The sequence below is a fragment of the Gallinula chloropus genome (assembly GCF_964237585.1).
Source record: "Gallinula chloropus genome assembly, chromosome: 1".
NCBI lineage: Eukaryota > Metazoa > Chordata > Aves > Gruiformes > Rallidae > Gallinula > Gallinula chloropus.
In genome coordinates this window covers 183,204,522-183,225,541 of record NC_140085.1, presented here as the reverse complement: position 1 = coordinate 183,225,541, position 21,020 = coordinate 183,204,522, and the positions used below count along the sequence as shown (strand labels likewise).

Genomic DNA, 21,020 nt, shown 5'->3' with positions numbered 1-21,020 from the left:
ATAGTACACAGAAAAATTATTTACGTCAACTGTTCTGACAGGTTGCATATTAGAAATTGTCTTTTCGTTTCAGATTAGGTAAACCAAAGTCCAAAGTGTCAAGTCAAAACCAAATGAAAACATAGGTGGGGTTTTTTCCTGAAGTTAAAGCAACCCTCGTGTTTTTTTACAATGAATGATACTGGTTTCCAAGTTACTGAGGATGGGGGTGAAACTACCTGGTTTACACTGCAGGAACCAGTTGCTGAGGAAAACAGCACTATATCAATCACATCACTTCAGCTACTGTGCCTGCTCTGGAGTTTCCTCTATCTTCTGCCTTTCTCCTGCACGTTTCTCCTTAGGGACCATGACTTTCATAGGAGGCTTTGATCAATGGGCTGCAAGAACTTTGCTTCTCCCAGGTTTACTGGATAAAAGAGACGCCCTCTCCACAAGCCTGGTCCCCATAAAGAAATTAAATCTTCTGGTAGTTTAGGGCATCTGGAAACAGCTCAGACAAACTGGTTTTTCTTCTCACCTCTGTCTCAGATGTCTGTGTAATTATAACAAATTAACCTCTGATGACTGAAGTTAGTGCTTTAGGTACAGTACCACTTTATTAAACTCTTTTGTGAGAAGTTCTTCAACTCAACAGGATTTTTCAGCAAAATAACATCCTCCGAATAAGGTAATTCAATATTCAACCTCAAAGCAGTAGTAGTCATGCTTTTCTAGCATGACTTTTGCTGACTGTAAACCAACATGTGCACCAACGCAAGTGTTTCTTCTAGGAAAATATTTGGTGTCACATAAAAAGAATTCAAGACAGTCATTTTAGAGTAAAACTTGCTCTCAATCTTTGTGTCCTAGAAATACTTTTAAACATGAGCATTTAGCGTTTCAAATGCTATAAAGTTTGCAAGAAAATAAAGTATAAAACTAAATTACTTGGAGCTACGTGCTGACAAAATTGAGACAATTTTAAAAGTCAGAGCCATGTAAAAAGAAGTCTACATATATTACTACTACAAACAGGAATATATAGACAAGAGTGCTTTAAAGCATCCTGCTATGTGTGTTTCCCAGCTACTACAACATTGTGTACATTTTCCTCAAAATTAACTTAACATCGCTGTAAAATTAAATAAATATTTTAAAGGTGAAAATAAGTACTAAGTGTTGGTTTTTCCTCCCCAAAAACAACGGAGTCAAGAACAGGAATGGAGCTGAAAAGACTTCACAGATTGTGGGCAGTCACTTTCAACACAGATACAGTACTGAGGCTTTTTTACTTCAGGGCAGTACATGAAGGTGTGAAATCAATGTTGGAGAAAATGCATATTGAGCTGCCAGAGTATATGGTATGTTATTTGACTGAGTTTAGTCTTATTTGTGAAGTTTTTGCTTACTTGGTATAAATCAACTGTACCTTGGCTATTACTACTGGAAAACTGAGTTACTAGAGTACTAGACAGGAACACTGACTGAATTTTTAATTGATCAGCATTTTAAATCTTAATCCACACAACTTACAAAAGGAAAATTCTAATAATATGAGGTTAATTGACTAAGATACCATAGATATAAATGTCTGCACAGTGTCTGAAAAGAGGCAGTTATCCTAGTTGGGAACCTAAACTCTTCTGATTCATATTTAACTTCAGGAAACCCCCAGAATTTCTATACATTTCCCTTGCATCACTGACAAATCCAAAGCTCAAAAGACAGATACGCACCTCTACTGTCCCAACGGATCTCTCTCTAAAGAGCCTGTTTAATATTAGACTTCCTCCAAAGACCTTAAAACAAAAGCCCTTAATGTCACTGCCAGACCATGTTTCTAGGCTACGGCTCTCCTCCAGCTTGACAAAGATGTCACTCTGTTGAGTGATAACTTGCTCAGCAACACTTCTGCATCACAGCTGTGAGCACACCCAAGCCTTGTCCTGGTGAAAGCAGCTGTTCTTTCTGAGATTACGAAACTGCAGGAAAAAATGAATTAAAAAAACCCCCAAAATCACTGACTTAAAAGCAGAGCAAGCAGATAAAGCCACATGTATGACCATTAAACCAGACTTTCCTGGTTTTATCAGCTCAAAAAGCCTGGGAAAGCACAAAGAGTAGCCTTACGCTCAAGTTCCAAGGCAGCAGCTTCTGCTTTTTGCAACAGCCAAGGCAGTACAATAGCTTTCCAACCAGTTAACAGCTTGTTATCTCAAAACCACTTAAGGAAGCTTCCTATTTTTTACTTTTAAACATACTTCACTCCACAGGGGAAACAACAAAAAAGGGAACAGAGACAAAACCCAACATCTGTAAGAGTCTGCCCATTACTTGAGAGATTCCTGATCTGCCCAATTCAGAAGAGGGGGAGTGAACCTGCACCTCCCACAAGCAGCTGACACAAAGCCAAGCTACCAGCTATTCAGGACTGGACAAGGTTTTTCTCCACCTTTTCCGGTTCTGCAACAAGATTATCCTGGAGAGCTGTGGATGGAGCAATGTTTTCACTGGCACATTCCTGAACAGCCACACTCCTTCCCTTTGCTCCTGCTTTTGATACCAACTATTCTGTCTCTCTGGTAAAGGCTTATGCCAAAATTTAAATCTGGATGAGGAATTACACTCAGTCATACCTGGGCACCTCAAATGAAAAAAGGATTATACTGTCAGAGTTCCCAAGCATCTGAATGTGTTGCATATCCACTACTTTTTAGGAAGTACTTTATTTTTTACTCATATACCTATGCAGGGGGTAGAAGTTCACTTCTGGGATTAAAACCTACAAATTTGTTCTCTGTAGTCTGGTATTTTCATCTACAGAGTGCAGTGAAAATTTAGTTGATTAGGAGCTACTTTTTTTTTTTTTTAATCTAAACTAAAGTAGGCAGCCATTAATATCCAGAGAATTAACCAGCAGTTTCAAAAGACAAGGAAAAGGAAACAAACTTTATGTCAACACCTCTGATATACCTCAACATACCATTGCTTTAAGAGCAAAAGATTTCCCATTTTATACTTTATATTCAGCTTGAAATTTTAATTTTTTGCTTTCTCGGGAACAGAACACAAGTCAAAATTTGTTTCATTCAGTATACACATATCTGACATTTAAAGAAATAACAAGTCAAAGAAATCTTTATATTTTCACCTAAAAGTGCTTGAAAAAGCAAAACAAATATAAATGATACTTCAAATGGGTAAGAAATCCTTAACTGGAATCAACCTCCAAACTTCTATTTCTTAAGAAAGTAACCTCAGTCACAGCAATGTAAAGATTGAAAAGGAGTGGGGGAGATCAGGTCGAAGGTATGAATGGCTGTAACTGGGTTCAGACCTCAAACGTTCGGCTAATCTACAGTCTTGCCTCCAGCAGGGGCCGAGGCTGGATGCCTGGGCAAGAAGATAACAGCAGCAGAGGTGTATGAGGCTTTCCCAAGTGCTGTCCCACTTCATCAGTTGCTGCTCAAGACAACGAAAAGTCGTTGGTGAGCTTCTCCTGTCTCCCTTTGAATTTGTGTAATCTCACTGGCACAGGCTGCCCACAGAAGCTGTGGTTGCCCCTTCCCTGGCAGTGTCCAAGGCCAGGTTGGATGGGGCTTTGGGCAACCTGGTCTAGTGGAGGGTGTCCCTGCCCATGGCAGGGGGTTGGAATTGGATGATCTCTGAGGTCCCTTCCAATCCAAACCGTACTATGAACTTTTGAGCATCCACAGCATTCTGCAGTAAAAAGTTTATATTGTGTGTGTGGAAGAGGAACAAAACTAAAAAACCCCACCAAACTTCCTTTTGTTTCAAATCCACTAGTTCCACTCCTGCCTCCTCATTTCTTTTGGAAGATGCAAGAATCACTTGATTGACATTCAGCCTTTGCCTATCATTCCTGATTATAGTCTTCCAACATCTCTTGCAAATGATAAAGTGATTTTCATTTGTTATTTCAACCAACATCATTGACAAAGAGGAGTTTTTTCACAGTTACATAAAAAACTCTGCTAAAACTACAGTGAATCCAGCAAGATTCACTTTGAGACTAATAATTTTGAAAACCCCACTTCAGTATAGTATCCTCTGGCATTTATTCTTCCAAGTTATTTCCTAAGAGTTTTATCAATGAAAAAAAGAACTTGTTCATACTTCTCCAGCAGTGAATACAATATTACAAGATTCTTGCACCTGGGCAGACCTGTAAATCGTGAAAAGTTGTCTTTTTTGCTAGACTATTATAACCTCAGGGTTACTGGCATTTAAGCATGACTGATAAAATGAAAGCAGATACATTTCCAAAGCTAAGGCAAAACATAAATCAGGATGATTCTAAGTCTAGGAGTTGTAAATGCTTGGACTACGTCAGCCAATTATCAGAGTGCTAAAAGAAATTGTACAAATTTAACCATCACTGAATTAGTACTTTTTCCAAATGCACTCAGTAGAACTTATGTAAGATGAATGCAAATTCAAAAAGCCACGCCTGCACAGTCCAGTATTTCTGTGTGAAGTTGGATGAATAAATCTGTTCTAGCCCTCTAATTCTAGTTTGACACTGAAGCAATCAGTAGTCCTTCACATTCATCACCACTCCCATCCAGTTCCTGTTACACAACTGCTTATAAAGCAAGCCTAGAAAAGAAAACTAAACTTATCACAACATTAAAACAAACAAAAAGAACCCTGCACACATGATCTGGTCTTCTACAAAACCTACCATTTTGTTGGAAAACTCAAAATTCCAGAACTGAGAATTTAATTTTTTTTTTCTATTTAACAAGCAGTCTGTCTGTTCTAGTTACAGCCAAACTAAATGCTGCCCCTGCACTAATGAAGCAATTTCCTATAGATTAAACGTGAGAATCAAACCACAAGCAGCAAAGGAAGTTTAATAAGCAGTTCTGATCTTTTCATGAAGAGATAAATGAACACTTTTTCCCAGACACACAGCTTTAAGATCTTCTTTCACTTTTTTAAAACAGTGAGTTGCTGCCTTCAAGAAAAAAATTCTCACGTAACAATGCTAGTAACAGGAGGCACCCCCCCAAAAAAAGGCCATTACCTTGGGGATAATATTAATTTGAACTCGTAGGAAAACAACTGTGGTTACGTTAGCTGTTCTGCTTTTCAGATGGATTCTGCTAAAATTGCTACTTTCAATAAAGGAAGTCACTTGTGCACATTAGTCTTCACCCTTCCGTAAGATTATGCAACATTACATCTACATTTTGGGGCGTTTGTCCTGGTAAGCACTTTCTAAAAGCAGCCATTAATGTAATAAAAACCAAAGATACTTCAGTGTGAAGTCATTAAGGGAATGATACTGGATTACAAAAAAAAAAATTACCATTCATCACAGCATCAGGAACTGCACTTGACCACAGTTAGAAGCACCTAGTATAAAAGCATCAAAGTTTTATTAAGCAATGAAAAAAAGTATCCATGGCATTGCAGATGGATCTTAATGAAGAATTTTTTTAAGTATAAAGCAAAACATGGCAAAACCGAGAATACAGATGGTGAAAGTACCAACACAATAGTCTGCCTTTTCAGTCCTAACAAAAATATGTTTCATTCATTAAACCAAATCAAAAAACCTCTTGATCTAATGATTTACTTCAGTTACTTAACACCTTTTACGTGTGAAAAACTGTGCCAGATACACTGCATGTTCACATCGTGTTTCACATGCTCCTGTGGGCGGGTAAGTGGGGCGAAAAAAAGAAAACCCAAATCAGCAGCTATTTCTGTCCAGATAAGCTCCCCCTCCATGGCGGGTGGGGGTGGGGGTGGAGGTAGATGACCTTTAAGGTCTCTTCAAACCCAAACCAGCCTGTTACTCTGTGATAAGATCTGTGAGCTCCTCTGAGCTGCTGGAAGGTGTAACAAGCGCAGATGGAACATGCCAAGCACAGGCTCTGTTCTGCACAGGCTAACTCCTGAACAGGAAGGACAGGGTGATGACAGTTCGGATCCATACCCAGGCCTAGGCACAGTCTAAGGGGGTAAGCTCCAGTCTGGGCTCAGGGGTTTAGGGGAAGCCCACACATGCAGGCTTAGACACTAGTGGCACTGCACTGAGCTGGCCCATAGGCGCTTGCCAGCCTGAGCCTATCCCACTCTGACAAGCAAACCCAGCCCCAGTGAAGAGCTACAACAAACCCTACAGGGAGATTCTTTCTGGAGGACTGTGAACACTACACCTCCTCAACAGATGCAAACGGGGATCCTCATCCCTGAGGACTTACTACTAGAAAGGAAGTTACTGCAAAAGACATGCTCAGTGACACAAATATATAACTGAAATACCATGTACTTACATGTCAAAAACAGGCACAAACACACTTGCTCGGCCTACAAAAAATACAAACCCCATGCATTTATGTATGCAATAACTTAAAATGCAGCAATCAGAGACAAAATCCACTTCCAGTGACACACAATTTGGCAGTTTGACTTTGAAAAGATACTGCTGTCCCCAACAGAGCTTGAAAATTGTGCATAGAGCTGGGAAGCGTATCAATGTTAGTCAAGCCTTATTTCTGTGGTTAGCTCAGTACTTGGGGCCAGCATAGACACGTGCAAGGTATCTTTACACTGCACCAACATTGCCACAAGCTACAGGCTTTAACCCAGCTCCCTGTTGCAGCTGTAAATCTATAGGCAGTGAGATCACAATACATCCTATACTTCTGTAGCCATGCTGGTAACAGTACACAACCTCCACATGTGAAAAGAAACCACAACAGTTCCTATAGGTGAGATATATAGGTCAAGTAGCCACCTAAAGCAAAAGTAGCCATAATTAACTACCTCCTTCTTGCTAATGGCCCTTACTGCTGAAAGGAAGGTGCAAACAGTTACAAAAAGTAATATTAAGCATATGATTCATTTCTACTAACTTTAGCAGATAAACATTTTACATCTAGTTCAGGTATTTCATGGAGGCAGATGCTTTATACAGTCATCAGAGAGAGGGACCTTTGGAAAGTGAATAATCCCATTGTAAAATATCCAGTTAAGATAAATAGAATTAATTGCTTTCTTGAAGTCCAGCTCTGTCTCAACTATCAAGGGAGCCTAAAACCCCAAAACAACACAGAACTCTTATCTCCCTAATGAAAGAAATTCTATATATTGAAGTAGTAGGTGAAGTAGAGAAAAACTTAAATCCTTAATCAAGAATGACATCCAAATTTCACCAAATGAAAACTCTGCATAGCTGCTGTGTCTCAGGTAATCCCTTTGGTCATGTTTGCACTTGCATCAAAATAGCATCTTAAGGGTTGGGCTGCCTTGCTGTATCTGCAGCAGATAAATCCATTAACACTGTGCTAATGTGACCAATATCTTACAACCCTACTGAGTGTTTTGTACACTTAGTAAGTCCCTACCAAGAAGTGAACACACTGGCAACACAGACAAAAGCAGGAAACACAGGACCTCAGCTTTAAGCATTCTGGTTTCTCTTCCAGTAGCCTAGAGAATTTGCTCAGATGGTAACACCCAAGCATGAATAACAGCTTGAGTCATCTTCACGATAAATAGGAGTGGCAGAGAAGATTTTCAAAGTGATGGTGCAGACAGTGAAGACTATAATTCAGTATTCTTCCTGGTTTTTCAATTTGCCTTCAGCTGTTAAGGCAGATAAAAGTTTCAAGTCTCAAAGAGCACAGCACGGTTTCTATAAAAGGAAACTCTTCAGGTGTACTATAAAGGCATGGGAGAAACCCTCTTGCATATTTTATTTATGCATTTATTAAAAAGTGGGTGTGTATATATGCTTAAATGAAAAAAGCATAATAGCATATATATGATACTATATGGTATATTCACAAATACTCAGACTTCCAGGAACGTGTATTGTATAAAGGCAAAATCAGCCATGACAACTGAAGTGTCAGAGCTAATTCATGACCTTAAAAAAACCCAAAAATAAAGGAAGCACATGCAGCAGGACCCTTTAGTACTATCACGCCAAGAAGCAGTGGAGGCCGTGGGCTCTCTCTCACCACGCATGCTTCTGAAACACACTCATGATGCAAGCAGAAATATATTTAGCATGTACAGACAGAAAACCTCAAATTAATTCTCAGTTCCTTCTTTAAGGTTAAAGCTGGACCCTCCTAACATCAGTTTTTTGAAAGGAGCATGGTGAGCACATGAAATGGCATAGTTGGTGACCCTTTTCCCCCTGTAAGAAATACCCTAAAAACGCCACGTCAGAAATCATTGTCCACAGCAGCCTCCATGCTGAGGCAGGATACCAGGTGCCTAAAATCCAGATCATCATGTCTATAAAAGCAATCCAATGCCTGCAATTCCTGAGGTGCCTGTCTTTACACCAGTGGTTCCCTAGATGGTTTGCACCCTGCCAGTCAGCACGCTTGCAAATATTGTCCTTCTGGGTAAGCTGAGGATCTTTCTTGTTGTTAAGGCTGTTCCTTGCTCACAAAATAGGTATCCCTGTATCTAAGGAAAGGCAAAATTTAGTAGGCTCAAAAGAATACGTCTGACATACACTAGCTTTTCTAAGTGAAACTGACTGCTGTGCAGAAACAGGTAGGACTCCTGGATCCCAGAGGACAGACAGCGAGGGACCGCGTGACTCATTTGACAGCATTCAAGTCACTCATGCTTAAACCCACAACTGTGTAGTTGGTACCACAACAAGCCACGGCCTGTCCTAAGGCCTTGAGGGCAAGTGGCAAAGCACAGCTTGCACCCACACAGCTGAACTTCCTCTCCACTTCTAATCCATACCAGCAGCTGAACACATCCCCGAGCTGTATCATGCTCCAAATCTTGCTTAGGCATTGCCCGGAGGGGAGCTCACAAATGTCAAAATATCCCAGCAAAGATGTTAGTGATGAAACACTGCTGCTGGCTGTGGGGCAATACTCAATCCCAAACTTTAGACCTTTTAAGGCCAGTAGTACAGATGCAGCCGCAATATCTGTCCTTGCTTCCTGGCCATACTTGGCTACCTATCTAATACAACAGTAAATGATTAATCCAGTAACCCATTCTATAATGTGCTGATGGTATAACCGTTCCTATTTCTTCCAGTTTTAAAAGGAATGACTTAGAGATTTTGAAAAATCAAAGAAAAGTCTTCAAGCTACATGCAGACACCTACCTCCAGAAGTGGTGTAGGACTTCAGCTGTAAACCTTACAAAAAACACTAGTGAGAAGGATACACGTCACAAGAAAATACAAGCTACTCCCATTCTCAGATGCTCAATTCCTCCTTACAAGGAACACAGAAAACTAATTTGAAATTGTATACTGCACCCAAGGAAACAAGTACTAAGCTCCTTGCTAACTGTGTCCTTGTACAATCAAGGACTAGGAGGCTGCATAGTTAAGCTTGTACTGTACTAAAGTAAGGAGGACTGCTTGGCCTACCTACCATTTTTTACGGCTCTACCCCAACTTGAATTTGTCTAATACTTTTTAAGCAAGTCTTAAACATACCTATTTAATATTTTTCTTCCTACTACACAAGCAAAGTAGGTCTGCTGTTATTCCAGCTGAGTGAGTCTGTCCTATTAATGCAATAAAATATATTCTTTGGGAATAAGATTGTTTTCCTCGGGAAGGAGTTTCTGCCCCAACGGATGCATAATTTAAAACTAACAGAAGTCTTTGTGTGGGAGGAGGTATCCCAGTATAACCATTAACTGTATTGTTAGTTGACAGATACTATTCCAAACACTGATTGTTGTTAAATCAACAATATGTGATAAAACAGTATTGTAGATTTCATTGCAAATGTTTAATTGACAATAGGAACCACAGCAAGGGAGCCAATAGAGGAGAAGCATTATGGAGCACAATTCAGGCAACGCTATATGGGAGAAGTTATAAATAAAACAGAACACACTTGTCTACTTCTGATTGTATTTTAACCATTAAGTAACTTTGTAGAGCCATCTTTGTCTTGCATCAGTCCTAAAAACGCCAAATGGTGTTACAACTCTGAATTGCAACACATATCAACACTGATGTTTTTTTCTCCCTTTGAAAGTACAAAACACAGATTAGGAGAGCTAATGTTAGGAAGCAGTACAGCAGCTAACAGTGTCAACAGCTCCAGTGCAGGGCACTGCTTTGGTTCAACATACGTTTGTCCCCTCACAGTTGAAGGGGGGCAAATCAGACTGTGAATGAAGTCCCTTTAGCCGGCCATAGTGCGCCTTCCCACTCTGTTCTGGGCTGTTGTGGGGTTGTAGAAGGCAACGTAACTTTTTTAAAACTTCAGTCCTACAAGTAGCGTCCCTTGGACTCCTAACACTCACGTGGATGAATTAATAAGTTCACAACAGAGCATTTTACCTTCTATAGAGCTAACCAGGAAAGCACAGCCACGCTTCTTTCTGTAACCAGCAGGAATTACTGTGAATCTTTGGACAAGGCTGCGGTTGGACTGCAGCTGCAGTGCAGAAGAACAAGACCCATTCACTACCCCAGTACTGGGCAGCTGAGGATTGACAGAGCAGAAGGGCTTCACACATCTTATCTCTGGCCCACCAGAGGCTGGCTTGTACAGAAAGCATTTTGAAGCACGCCTCAAACTATTTTAAGTATGCCAAACGCGATGATTTAGAACATGTGCGCACTCCACACTCTTCAGCTACTACACATGCGAAAAGGCATTTGCAGGAAGCACATTCTCTAAGCAGCAGTATGGAAGAAACCCAGTACCTCACTTGATCATCCTCATTCACAGCTTACAAGCTGAGTGCAAGCTGAAAGGCAGGGAAACACAACCAGATTGCTTCGGGGGTATGGATAGCAAAGATGGTACTTTCTTGAATGACAAAGGAATAAACAGAAACACCCCTCAAACTCAGGTCATGCTGTTCCCAGAAACAAATGCATTTCAGATATTATGGGGACTTTGCTCTTAAAACTCATCATGAAAATTGATAGACTTTGTATCCTATTTACTTGCACTGTAAACCTGCTCTCCCTTGCTGCTTCCTAACACACTGGGGCAAGCAGTGACACTTGAGTCAGATGCGTGCCATGGCAGCTGACAGGGCTTTCTCTAAGGGAAATTCAGAGATTCGAGAATTTGTTCACACAGCTTGAATCCAAGATATTCAAAACAGTAACTTTGAGTGCTCACAAGAGAGATCAATTTGACAGAATTATGAAAAAGGCTGAGCATGAACTCCCAGGCTGGCAGGTAACAAGCTGTCCCCATTTCTGAGGGAACAGATTTTAACTGTGCCAGGGTTTAAATCGTATTTATATAAACATAATAAAAATTAATCAGAAGCTATAGGTACCTTATTTTTTAGCCTGAAGTAATTTCAGTTCCTTTTAAAGTCACAAAATTCAAATGGTGCCCAAAATACTGCAGTGAAATGGAAGCACAAATGTTCTACAGTAAATAAAGAACATTGTACTGTGTATTTCTGGTTTGTCATTAAAAGTTATGCAGCATTATTACCGTATTCTAAACCGTCCTCCACATGGATGGATTGTAATCTTACTGGCAGATCACACGTGAGTGGATAAAAGGGACTTCTTCCTTCAGGGTTCAATACAGATTTAAGGAAAAGGAAGTATTTTCCGTATGATTTAGTCAGTATTGATACTTGTCCCTTTTCAAAATTGCAAATGCTTGAGAAGAAACCAACTTTTTTCTACCCTTTATTTTGTCTGGCTATGCTGATTCTTTGTTAAAAGGATAACCTAGAAAAGTTTCATCTCCTGAAAGCACAGATGACTAAATCAGCTTGCTATGCAAAAGCAATAACCACATTCACAATGACTAGCAAAGGAGTGATATATAATCTTCAAATACCAGTAAGAAACAGAATCACATTCATTCGATGCAGCTTCCAAAGTCAGACAAAGGTCAGATGCACTTAAGATTTTTATCCTTCAGAGAAATTATGCGAGGTGTTTTCCTTCACAAAAGCTCTGTGACAAGTAAAACTACAATAAATTCAAGCTATTCTGTATTCAATTGCTTTAAATCTCATACTGAGGTCCTGCTTCCTAAAGCAGTCAGGAGAACGAGGAAGGATTAGATAAATACAGACTTGATTTTCCAAAGAGCAGACAAGCCTTGTAATGAAATGGACTACCTGAGGGGGAAGGGAAGAACAAAGCAAAAACATATGGTAAATAACTGGGGGAATCAGGGCTGGATTACAGAAATATCTGTAAATAAATGTATTACAAGTGTTTCTATCCTTAATTACTGCGCTAGAATTTTTTGCCTAAGCTTTACTCATTCCATGCTTTTCTTCATTTGAACATTAAACAAATCCCAACAACAGCAACAGAAAATCCTCCCAACATTTTCTTACCACATTAGGAAACTTGACTCAAGTTCTTGAGATTCCATCTTGGGGGGGATTATCTGACAGTTTGTATAAAATTAACTCAAACCAAACACGGCAAAATATTCTTTGTACCTGAGCAATAGTCCCCTGGCTTTTCTCTTCTCCCTCATAGAGTATTTGGAGGTAAGAGACATTTATTGGCATGAACTACACTTCTCCAATTACCAACGGTTTCTTGAGGGAATTGCTGATTAAGCAGACCCTTTGTAAATCTTGTACACCGTTACATGCTTTGCTTTCTGGGACACCTGATCTCCACAGCTTTGCCAGGCAGCCACAGAAGCATTTTCTCCTGTTCACACATTAAAATTTTCAGATTAAACCAGCCAGTATTTAGGTGTGAGACCCAGATGGATTTTTCTGCACTAGAGAGAGAACTCATAGCTTTACATTTCTTCATGCAGCCTTAGAACTTACGGGCCTCAGGCCCACTGCAGGGACCCGGTGTCTCCACAAGACATTCTAGTACATGGAATGTTTCGTCACCACTACACAGTCTGCTCCTTACAGCTCACAGCTTCTCCGTTATGGGCAACTGGAAGAGGCAGTGGAGGCCAGTGGGGAATCACAGGGCACCTGTATGCGATCTCCAACCACCTGTAGCTGGCTACCACTGCTTCCCTCAGCTTTTGAGGGAACTTTGCTGTGCCCTTTAGTGGCAAACCTCCAACTGCACATTGTGCAGGTGAGAAATGACACACAGGTCAATGAAGCACACGGGCCCTTGGATACATGCATGTTTCTTTTTATTCCCTCCACTGTGCTCCACTCCACATATCCTACCTGGCACTCGATGATCATTGTGGGTCCCTTCCAACTGGAATACTCTATTAACGCTCAAATCAGCTACATGTCACCCCATAACAATGCCAGACACGTACCTCTGGAAACTCAAGACAGAGATTCAGTACATTAAAATGCATTCAGAGCACTGAAAACTTAGAGAGTGATGAACATGGAGCTGAATGCACATATATCAATACTAATGTTCCTTCTTCCCCCAGTGGAAATGTCACCTTCGTAGGACAGCACAGTCAAGCAGCTGCCTGACAAGTGCCCACTGACTGTCTTGACAAGGGAAATAAGCAGCAAAGGTTGGTTAACACTAGGAGGTCCACCAGATTCATGGCAATTGCTTCCATACACCCCTGAGGCCAGCACATTTCTCCCAAGCTAGAAACTCAAACCCAGAAGGGGGTCTCACTGCGCAGGTACAACAGTGTTCCTCAAATCCAGGAGTATAACCACACTGTCCCATAAAGTATCACCAGTACTGTTAACTTCTCACTCTGAAGTCACACACAAACTGAACACAGATTACCCTGAAAAGAAAACTTGCTTTATAATTAAACTATCCCATTATCAGTGGCATACTGTGTTCCTTAAACTTCCCAGAACTGTTAAGATATGGATGGGTATTTAAATGGTCACGCTCTGTCTCCAACCAAAACTGGCAGTCTTCATAGTCTCCAGCTTTGTGTCATTAATGGTGCAATTTTTTGTTTATAAGCAACACACAATATAAAGAAACAAAGTTTGATTTACAAAACAACCTAACCTCCCAGCATTTTATTTTAACAGCATCCAAAAACACCACAGTGGTTGAAGTGCAAAGGACAATGCAAGCCAATATTTTAAGTACTATTAACAGACATGAGATGCACAGAACAAAGGCTCTATTGCTAAGTAGGAATAGCAACTGGATAAAAATTAACTTACAAATAAAAGCACAGAATTTATTGCTTCATCTTTAGCAACAAGATACCATGTAAAGGTATTACCCTTAAGATTGATGCCAGACTAGTTAAGATGATGTTGGCTTACAAACACATAAATCAGTGGACCCATGTCAACATCTTCCTCTGATATACTCCTTTTTTCCCAAACCTGACGACATGCCAAAACTAATCTTGTTTTGCTCTTGTAATTTAGTTTGATAGAAACAAATCTCAGGAAGACTGCATCTTGTTTTAGAGGGCTGAATGTGATTTCCTTTTCTAGATACACACGTTATACGTGGACAAATACTACTTTGAAACATTACTTACAGATTGCCAAGCAAGAGACTCCATAATTCGATGTTCACACCGTTCCAGATGCTTTATCATTTCCCTTGTTAGGCTTGGCTCCACTTTAATAAAACTTTCAATCACCTTGTAGAAGTCAAAAGCTTTTAAATCAAATACATTGAGAATCCACGGGAAAGACAAGTCTGTTTCAGTACTGGGACCATCACTTTGTGAAGCATTTCCTGCAGGGAAGATGGACTAATATTATCAAGAGTACTACATCCTCTCACTTCTGAGATTTTTCCTTTTCATATGTACTGAATCATTCCTAGTTTGCAAATTGCTGTGAACATTTTTTCTTTGGTTTTGCTATTTACTGTATTTTATGCATTAGAAGAAATGGCAATAATTATCAATGTATAATAATGGTATTTAGAACTTCAGAGTCAACTTACTGCCATATGTAGCCATGACAACCTCAAAAGCACATGCCAGAAGAGATGTGTGGAAGGTGTTATCATTCAGAAGTTTGCTATGGAAAAAGAGAGTAATTAATACTTGCCCTAGCACTAAAATAGCAGACTTTGACAAGAAGTTAGGGACACGTACCTAAAATTTTGCACTGAGAGGCGCTCTTCCTCCTGAAATACATGAATCAAACCAAAACTTGTGTGTATTCTTAGTCTTTGCAAATGTAATGCCAGCACTAGTCTACCAGTACTAAACTTACCGACTTCAGCATAGACTCCATAACCCTGTAGTACAGACGTACTCCAAGCTTGTATCTCTGTTAGAAAAGAAGAAATTCAGGAACATTAAAAGACTACAACAGGCAGACTCTCACATTCTAACAGTTCAGAACAGGTTCCTTTTTTGGAAGAACTGGTCTAAAGAGATCTGCAGCTCCAGTTGTAAGTAGCACTCCAAAGGCTACTAAAGTTTGTGACTGTCCCAATCACATGGAGACTGATAGTCAAGTGTTTCAGTTGATTCACAGCTATCAGGATAAAAAAACCAAAACATTGCAGACAGACATAAGGCTGATGAGTACAAACTTGGTTGGATTTGTTTTCCAAAATCCTTGTTAAAAGAACAGCTTGCCAATTGATTTTGAGGAAGTGAGTCACCTTTAGGCTACGTGAACTTACTGAATGCAAATGCACTTCATTAAATATATTTTGCCCAGCAATTTTCCCATTATTCACTAAAGTATCACCAACTTACTTCCACCCGGTTCCTTTTATATCAAGAATATGTTGAATATTATCTTTACAGAGCTTTAGGAAAAAAATGTATGTCCATTCTCAAGTCAAAACCAATATTGCTACTTTTTACACTGAAGGAGGATAGTCAGTAAGTCATCTCTCACACCAGATAGTTCCAACAGAGTTCAAATGAGTAATGCTTAAGCAAAACACTAGTTACCTGTGAGCCAATTTCAGCACAGCCCTGTCCAACTGCTTCAGCAAATTTCTTTTTGAAGATGTGTTCAAGACTTTCCACTCTTTTCAGGATACTGTCCTTAGGGTTCACTGTGCAATTCTAATAAAGTACAGGAAGAAGAACAAGGGAAAGAAAGGCAAGGAAAGGACATTTTACTTCAAAATCATACTAACAGTTTAATCACATTATTCCTGTTTCACTCAAACATCTCTTAATCAGCTCATCAGCATAAATAAAAGGGGTGTATTTAAAAAGATAGAATCATTGCATATCAACATTTCAACGATTTCCAGTAACTATTTCATCTCTCATATGCAAATAGCTGCAACTAACATGCAAGTGAGTTAATGTATTTAGTTAGAAATATGGTTAAAACATAATAGATCCTCCTTCTCTTTGTCTCCCTTTTATATTCCCTTCTTTTTCCATCTGATACATACATAGGAATTTTTAATGAAGTAACAAAGTGCTTTAAGAACTTACAAGTTTTCAGTAGTCATTAGATAGAAGTGCTTTCTAAAGTCATTATGTTTAAACAAGCCCAATTAAAAAAGTACTACTTCAAAAATGGTTGCTAATAAAGGAGTTCCCAACACACATGCATCAGTTCTGTATGTGTACATCATACTTGAGTGAAAATTCTAACAATCTTTCTCAAATCTTCCTGCTGGGCACTTACATTGAAATATTTGATGAGGGTATCTGATGGTTTATCAGTTGCTGAGTTTAAAATCATGATCAATTGCTGAATATTATTCATGGCAGCTCTGGAAAAATAATAATAAGCAGTAAGGTTAGTTGACAGTTTACAGAAACCAAAGAGCAATTCTACAAAATGAAAAAACCTTCCCTATTTTTTTTAGTTCTCAACTGAGTTATCAAACAACTTCCTGGGAAAAACTGTGTCAATCACGGGGAATTCTCGTAATCTAATTCACCGAAACACCTAATTATCAGAATGATTACAATCCATAAGTAAACAACCAAAAGGACATAAATTAAGTAATAAACACTAACAAGCAGTTTTAAAAGCAATAAAATGATGGAATTGAAATCTCTGTATGTAAAAATATTGTTAAATCAAGCAGCTCCCTAACAGAAAAACTGTTTGACTTTTACGCAAGACTAATACAAAAAACCAGAGAGTGAAGACAGCTCTTTGTACTGTTCATAAGTGCAATAATTAAGATGTACTAAAACATGGGAGTCACAAGAAAATACAGCCTTTTTAACAAGGATGGTCTGAAAAAAACCACATTTTTCAGTGTCAGAGCTGTCAACGTTCCTGCTAACAACAGCAAGAGAATACGGTGTCTTCTCCCTCTCCGGATCTCAACTCAAAAGTCACAAACAAAAGTTAAACTTATTTTAACTCAAATTCCTTCTATTTCCAAGAGAAGGGCTACAATTCGATGTAATCTTTATTCTATCTGCTGTATCTATCATTAAGTTAGAAGGATCTTAAAACATAAAATCTTCCTAACTTTTTTTAAAGCAGAAAATAATGTGGACATTTGAGAATTTTCTTCTGTGTTTTCTTCTTAAGGATTAGAGCAAAATATTTTTATTATGTAGATGAAAACTAGATTAAAAAAAAGAATTTTTATTTCCTGAAGTATGCTTCCATGTGTGATCTCATTGGCATTACTTTACAGGTACAGAGCAGAAAAAAACCCAAACAAATCCAACACCACTGATATCAAAACACTTTGAGTCTCTAACTAATGCCTAGAATTTTCTTGCTAAAAACAGATCCAAAGCCACAGGTAGTATGTATCGATTCGTATCCAACATCTTAGTGTAGTAAACAGCAGTTATTTCAGAAAAGCTGTAATAATTTAAAGAATTAAGAATGCTTTGAAGGCAATTGCATCCTGTTGTGCATTAGAATCATAGAAGCACAGACTGGTTTGGGTTGGAAGGGATCTCTCAAACATCATCTAGTTCCAAACCCCCACCACATGGGCAGGGTCACCCTCCACTTAGACCAGGCTGCCCAAAAACCCATCCAACCTGGCCTTGAACACTGCCAGGGCAGAGGCAACTGTACTACTCCAAAGATGCATTTTTCTTTCATTTACTTTTTAAAAGACTTCAGTAAAAATGGCTTCTATCAAAAACTCTGCTAGTGATAAGGAAAAGCATGAGGACAGTGGAAAAACGCTAAAATGAAAACACACTATCAATTCTTATTATTCTCCAAACTAGTACTTACACCCATTATCTACTACTATGTAAATGACCAGATACAAATCCACTGATGGAAATTACTAGATTATCACCAATTTCAGAGGGCTTTAGAGCAGAATCTAAGTGTTGAGGCCCAGAAAGAAGACATTTTAAGATGATTCAAAGTAGTATGGCACTTTCAACATAACCTGCAAGGGGTTCTACTTAATGCAGGGAGAGTTAATAATGATGCACTTGGCAGTCTGCGCTGGTGATCAAATGTTTACTGCCATCTACTGACACTTTGTGGGTTTGCGAACAACAGTCCTTGCAGCCCAAACCACTGCCCGTGAATAAGCCTTCACTTGACAGCATCAGTTTTGTAAAACTCAAGAGAAAAGCCCAGCTGTGGATGGGGAGAATCTAAGTATCTCACTAGACCTCTTCTCAAGATCAAAGCTGGTTTAGCACACTTCAAATTTTTAGCAATGCAGAACACCTTGACGCTCCTGGACTTTCTTAACAAGACTTCCACGCCAAGAGCTTTAACACAGCATCTTTCTCAGTGTTGAGGACTTTAATTCTAGTGTAATTTAAAAGCATCAATAGCTATCTATATTTTTCCAAAATTGCACTTTTTGGCAGTGACCTTCTTGTCATTTCCTGACATCACACATTCAGTTTGGGAACCAAAATGCAAACTGATGCCGTTATGGCTAAAGAAAGCAAGACTAGCAATTAAGAGTTAATGCATAAGACTAAAAGGGACCACAACGGCAATCAAATAAAGCCTTCTGCAGTCACAGGAAATTAAAAGTTCTCTCAAACTGGTCAATATTTATCTCAGCAGCAGGTCTCCTTGTTATTATTTTGATGAAGCTTTTCAGAACCTTGCTGCTTTGTTGGAGAGAAAACAATTAAGTTTCTGCAGGTGGCATTTAATAGGTTTATAGTGGATGCACAAGCCCAGAGTCTAATTCATTCTTCCACAAACTTATAAATACTGTGGAAGTTGGGGGTTTTTTTTATGAAAACCAAAATAATTTTACACATTTGAGAAAACTGAGGTAATCATTAAGGGTATAACACTTTCAATTCTCTCATCTCCACAGCAGGCTGAAAAGAAAGGCATTTATACAGCAAGTATAGAACAAGAACTTCACTGTCTGATTTTACTAAACCTGATATTTAAGAATGACTGCCTATGCAAACACTTTTCTGTCTGTCCACAGAGCACATGGAGTTGCAGTGACACAGCTGGTTGGTGCCCAAGTGTCCAGGAATTTCTAAACACCATCAGGCAAAAATGTACTGATTTTGTCAAAAAAACCAACCAAACAAAAAACCCAAACCAAACAAAAAACCCTTGTGGCACAAGGGGAAAGTGGGAAAGTGGTCCATGCAAATCTTTTCTTTGGTTAACTGAATTCAAGCTTCAGTTTTTCTGCATTTGATGATTAAAGAATCTCCAATTAATACCACATTTCTACCATATCTGTGTGCAACCGACCAAAGTGTGCTGGCACTCTGAAATATTCATCTTCCAAATAAAGGGAAAAAAAAGCGTTGCTAGTCTGAAAAGTTGATCTTCCCATACAGAAAAAACAATACTAAGAAAAAAAAAGATGATGTGAGAAGAAACGTGTGGCAGATACAATTTGGTATCAGGAAAGGAAAACCGAGGATTGAGAGCCAGAGTAAAGATGGGAAAGGAAGAGTATAGCAGACAGAAGTACTACCATGGAAGTATAAAGTTGCACTCTCACAAGAACACACAGAGTAATCTATTTTACAGGCATCTTGCACTTCTTAGACACCTCAGTAAAACATTTTTCTCTGTTTTCCAACAAATTTGCCAGGAACTGAGGGCACTCAGCAGCCCTCCATACATGCTCACTGCTCATTAGTGATCAGAACCACAGCCTGGTTTATGAAAAAAGCAAATTAAAAACCTCAACCCAAACAAAACCAGCAACAATAACTTTAAAATGAAAACAACTACTCCACAGGTTAATATTTCTAGTTTGGACATTAAACAAAACCCAGCTTAAATGAAAAACTCATACCGAACAGGAGTCTGTGGAAGTATGAGACTGGGTTCCTCATCTGGATTGTTTTTTGGTGGTGTCCTCTCCAGCTGTGAGCTACAGAAACGGAAAACAAACTTTAAAATAATGGAAGTAAAAAAAGAATGTTTCCTATAACGACTTACAGATCTGAAAAGCAAACATTTTAGAAGATCTAGCTGTCCAACCACTCCAGCTGTTAGAACACTGTAATTTTAAATTCCCAAGTAGATCTGCTTTGGGCAGGATGTTGAACAAGATGACTTCCCAAGTTCCCTTCTAACTTCTGGGTTGTGGGGGGTTTTTTCCCTAGAATTCTATTTATACATGGTATTAACTCCATTTAAATCCAATTTAAACCAGTGTATTTTTCTAGCATAGATAAAGTCAGACATCATGAGTTCACAACAAGTTATGGAAATGCTAAATTGTCAGAAACCACTGGTATTTAAAAGTATGACCAAAAAAGCCAAATAGAAACACAGAATAGTTTGGGTTGGAAGGGACCTTTAAAGACCATCTAGTCCAACCCTTCTGCCATGAGCAGGGTCATGTTCAACTAGATCATGTTACTTGGAGCCCCATCCAACCTGAGCTTGAATGTCTCCAAGGATGGGGCATCTACCACCTCTCTGGGCAACCTGTGATAGTGCTTCACCACCGTCAGAGAATTCCTTCCTTATGTCAAATCTTAATCTACCTCCTTCAGCTTGAAGCCATTATTCCTTGTCCTGTCATTCCATGTCCTTGCAAACTGTCCCTCTCCAGCTTTCCTGTAGGCCCCTTCAGGTACTGGAAGGCTGCAATAAGGTCTCCCCCTAGAGCCTTCTCCAGGCTCAACAACCCCAAGTCTCTCAGCCTGTCTTCACAGAAGAGGTGCTCCAGCCCTTTGATCATATTTGTCCTTTTCTGGACCTGCTGCAACAGGTCCACAACATCTGCATTACTGAAGAGCCACAGGGAATGTGCCTGAGCAGTGGTACTTGACTGCTTATTC

The 21,020-nt window shown here is 39.3% G+C and overlaps 1 protein-coding gene across 1 annotated transcript in view; it reads right to left on the bottom strand.

Annotated features, from left to right (window-relative positions):
* The window catches only part of RB1 (RB transcriptional corepressor 1), an 82,080-nt gene that overhangs the window by 34,535 nt on the left and 26,525 nt on the right, over positions 1-21,020 (bottom strand). Inside the window, exons 11-17 of the mRNA XM_084274797.1 lie at positions 20,024-20,101; positions 16,468-16,555; positions 15,771-15,887; positions 15,076-15,132; positions 14,955-14,986; positions 14,801-14,877; positions 14,385-14,587 (exon numbers count right to left, since the gene is read on the bottom strand). Of these exons, the coding sequence (XP_084130923.1) occupies positions 14,385-14,587; positions 14,801-14,877; positions 14,955-14,986; positions 15,076-15,132; positions 15,771-15,887; positions 16,468-16,555; positions 20,024-20,101 (652 nt within the window). The remainder of the gene's footprint in view (positions 1-14,384; positions 14,588-14,800; positions 14,878-14,954; positions 14,987-15,075; positions 15,133-15,770; positions 15,888-16,467; positions 16,556-20,023; positions 20,102-21,020) is intronic.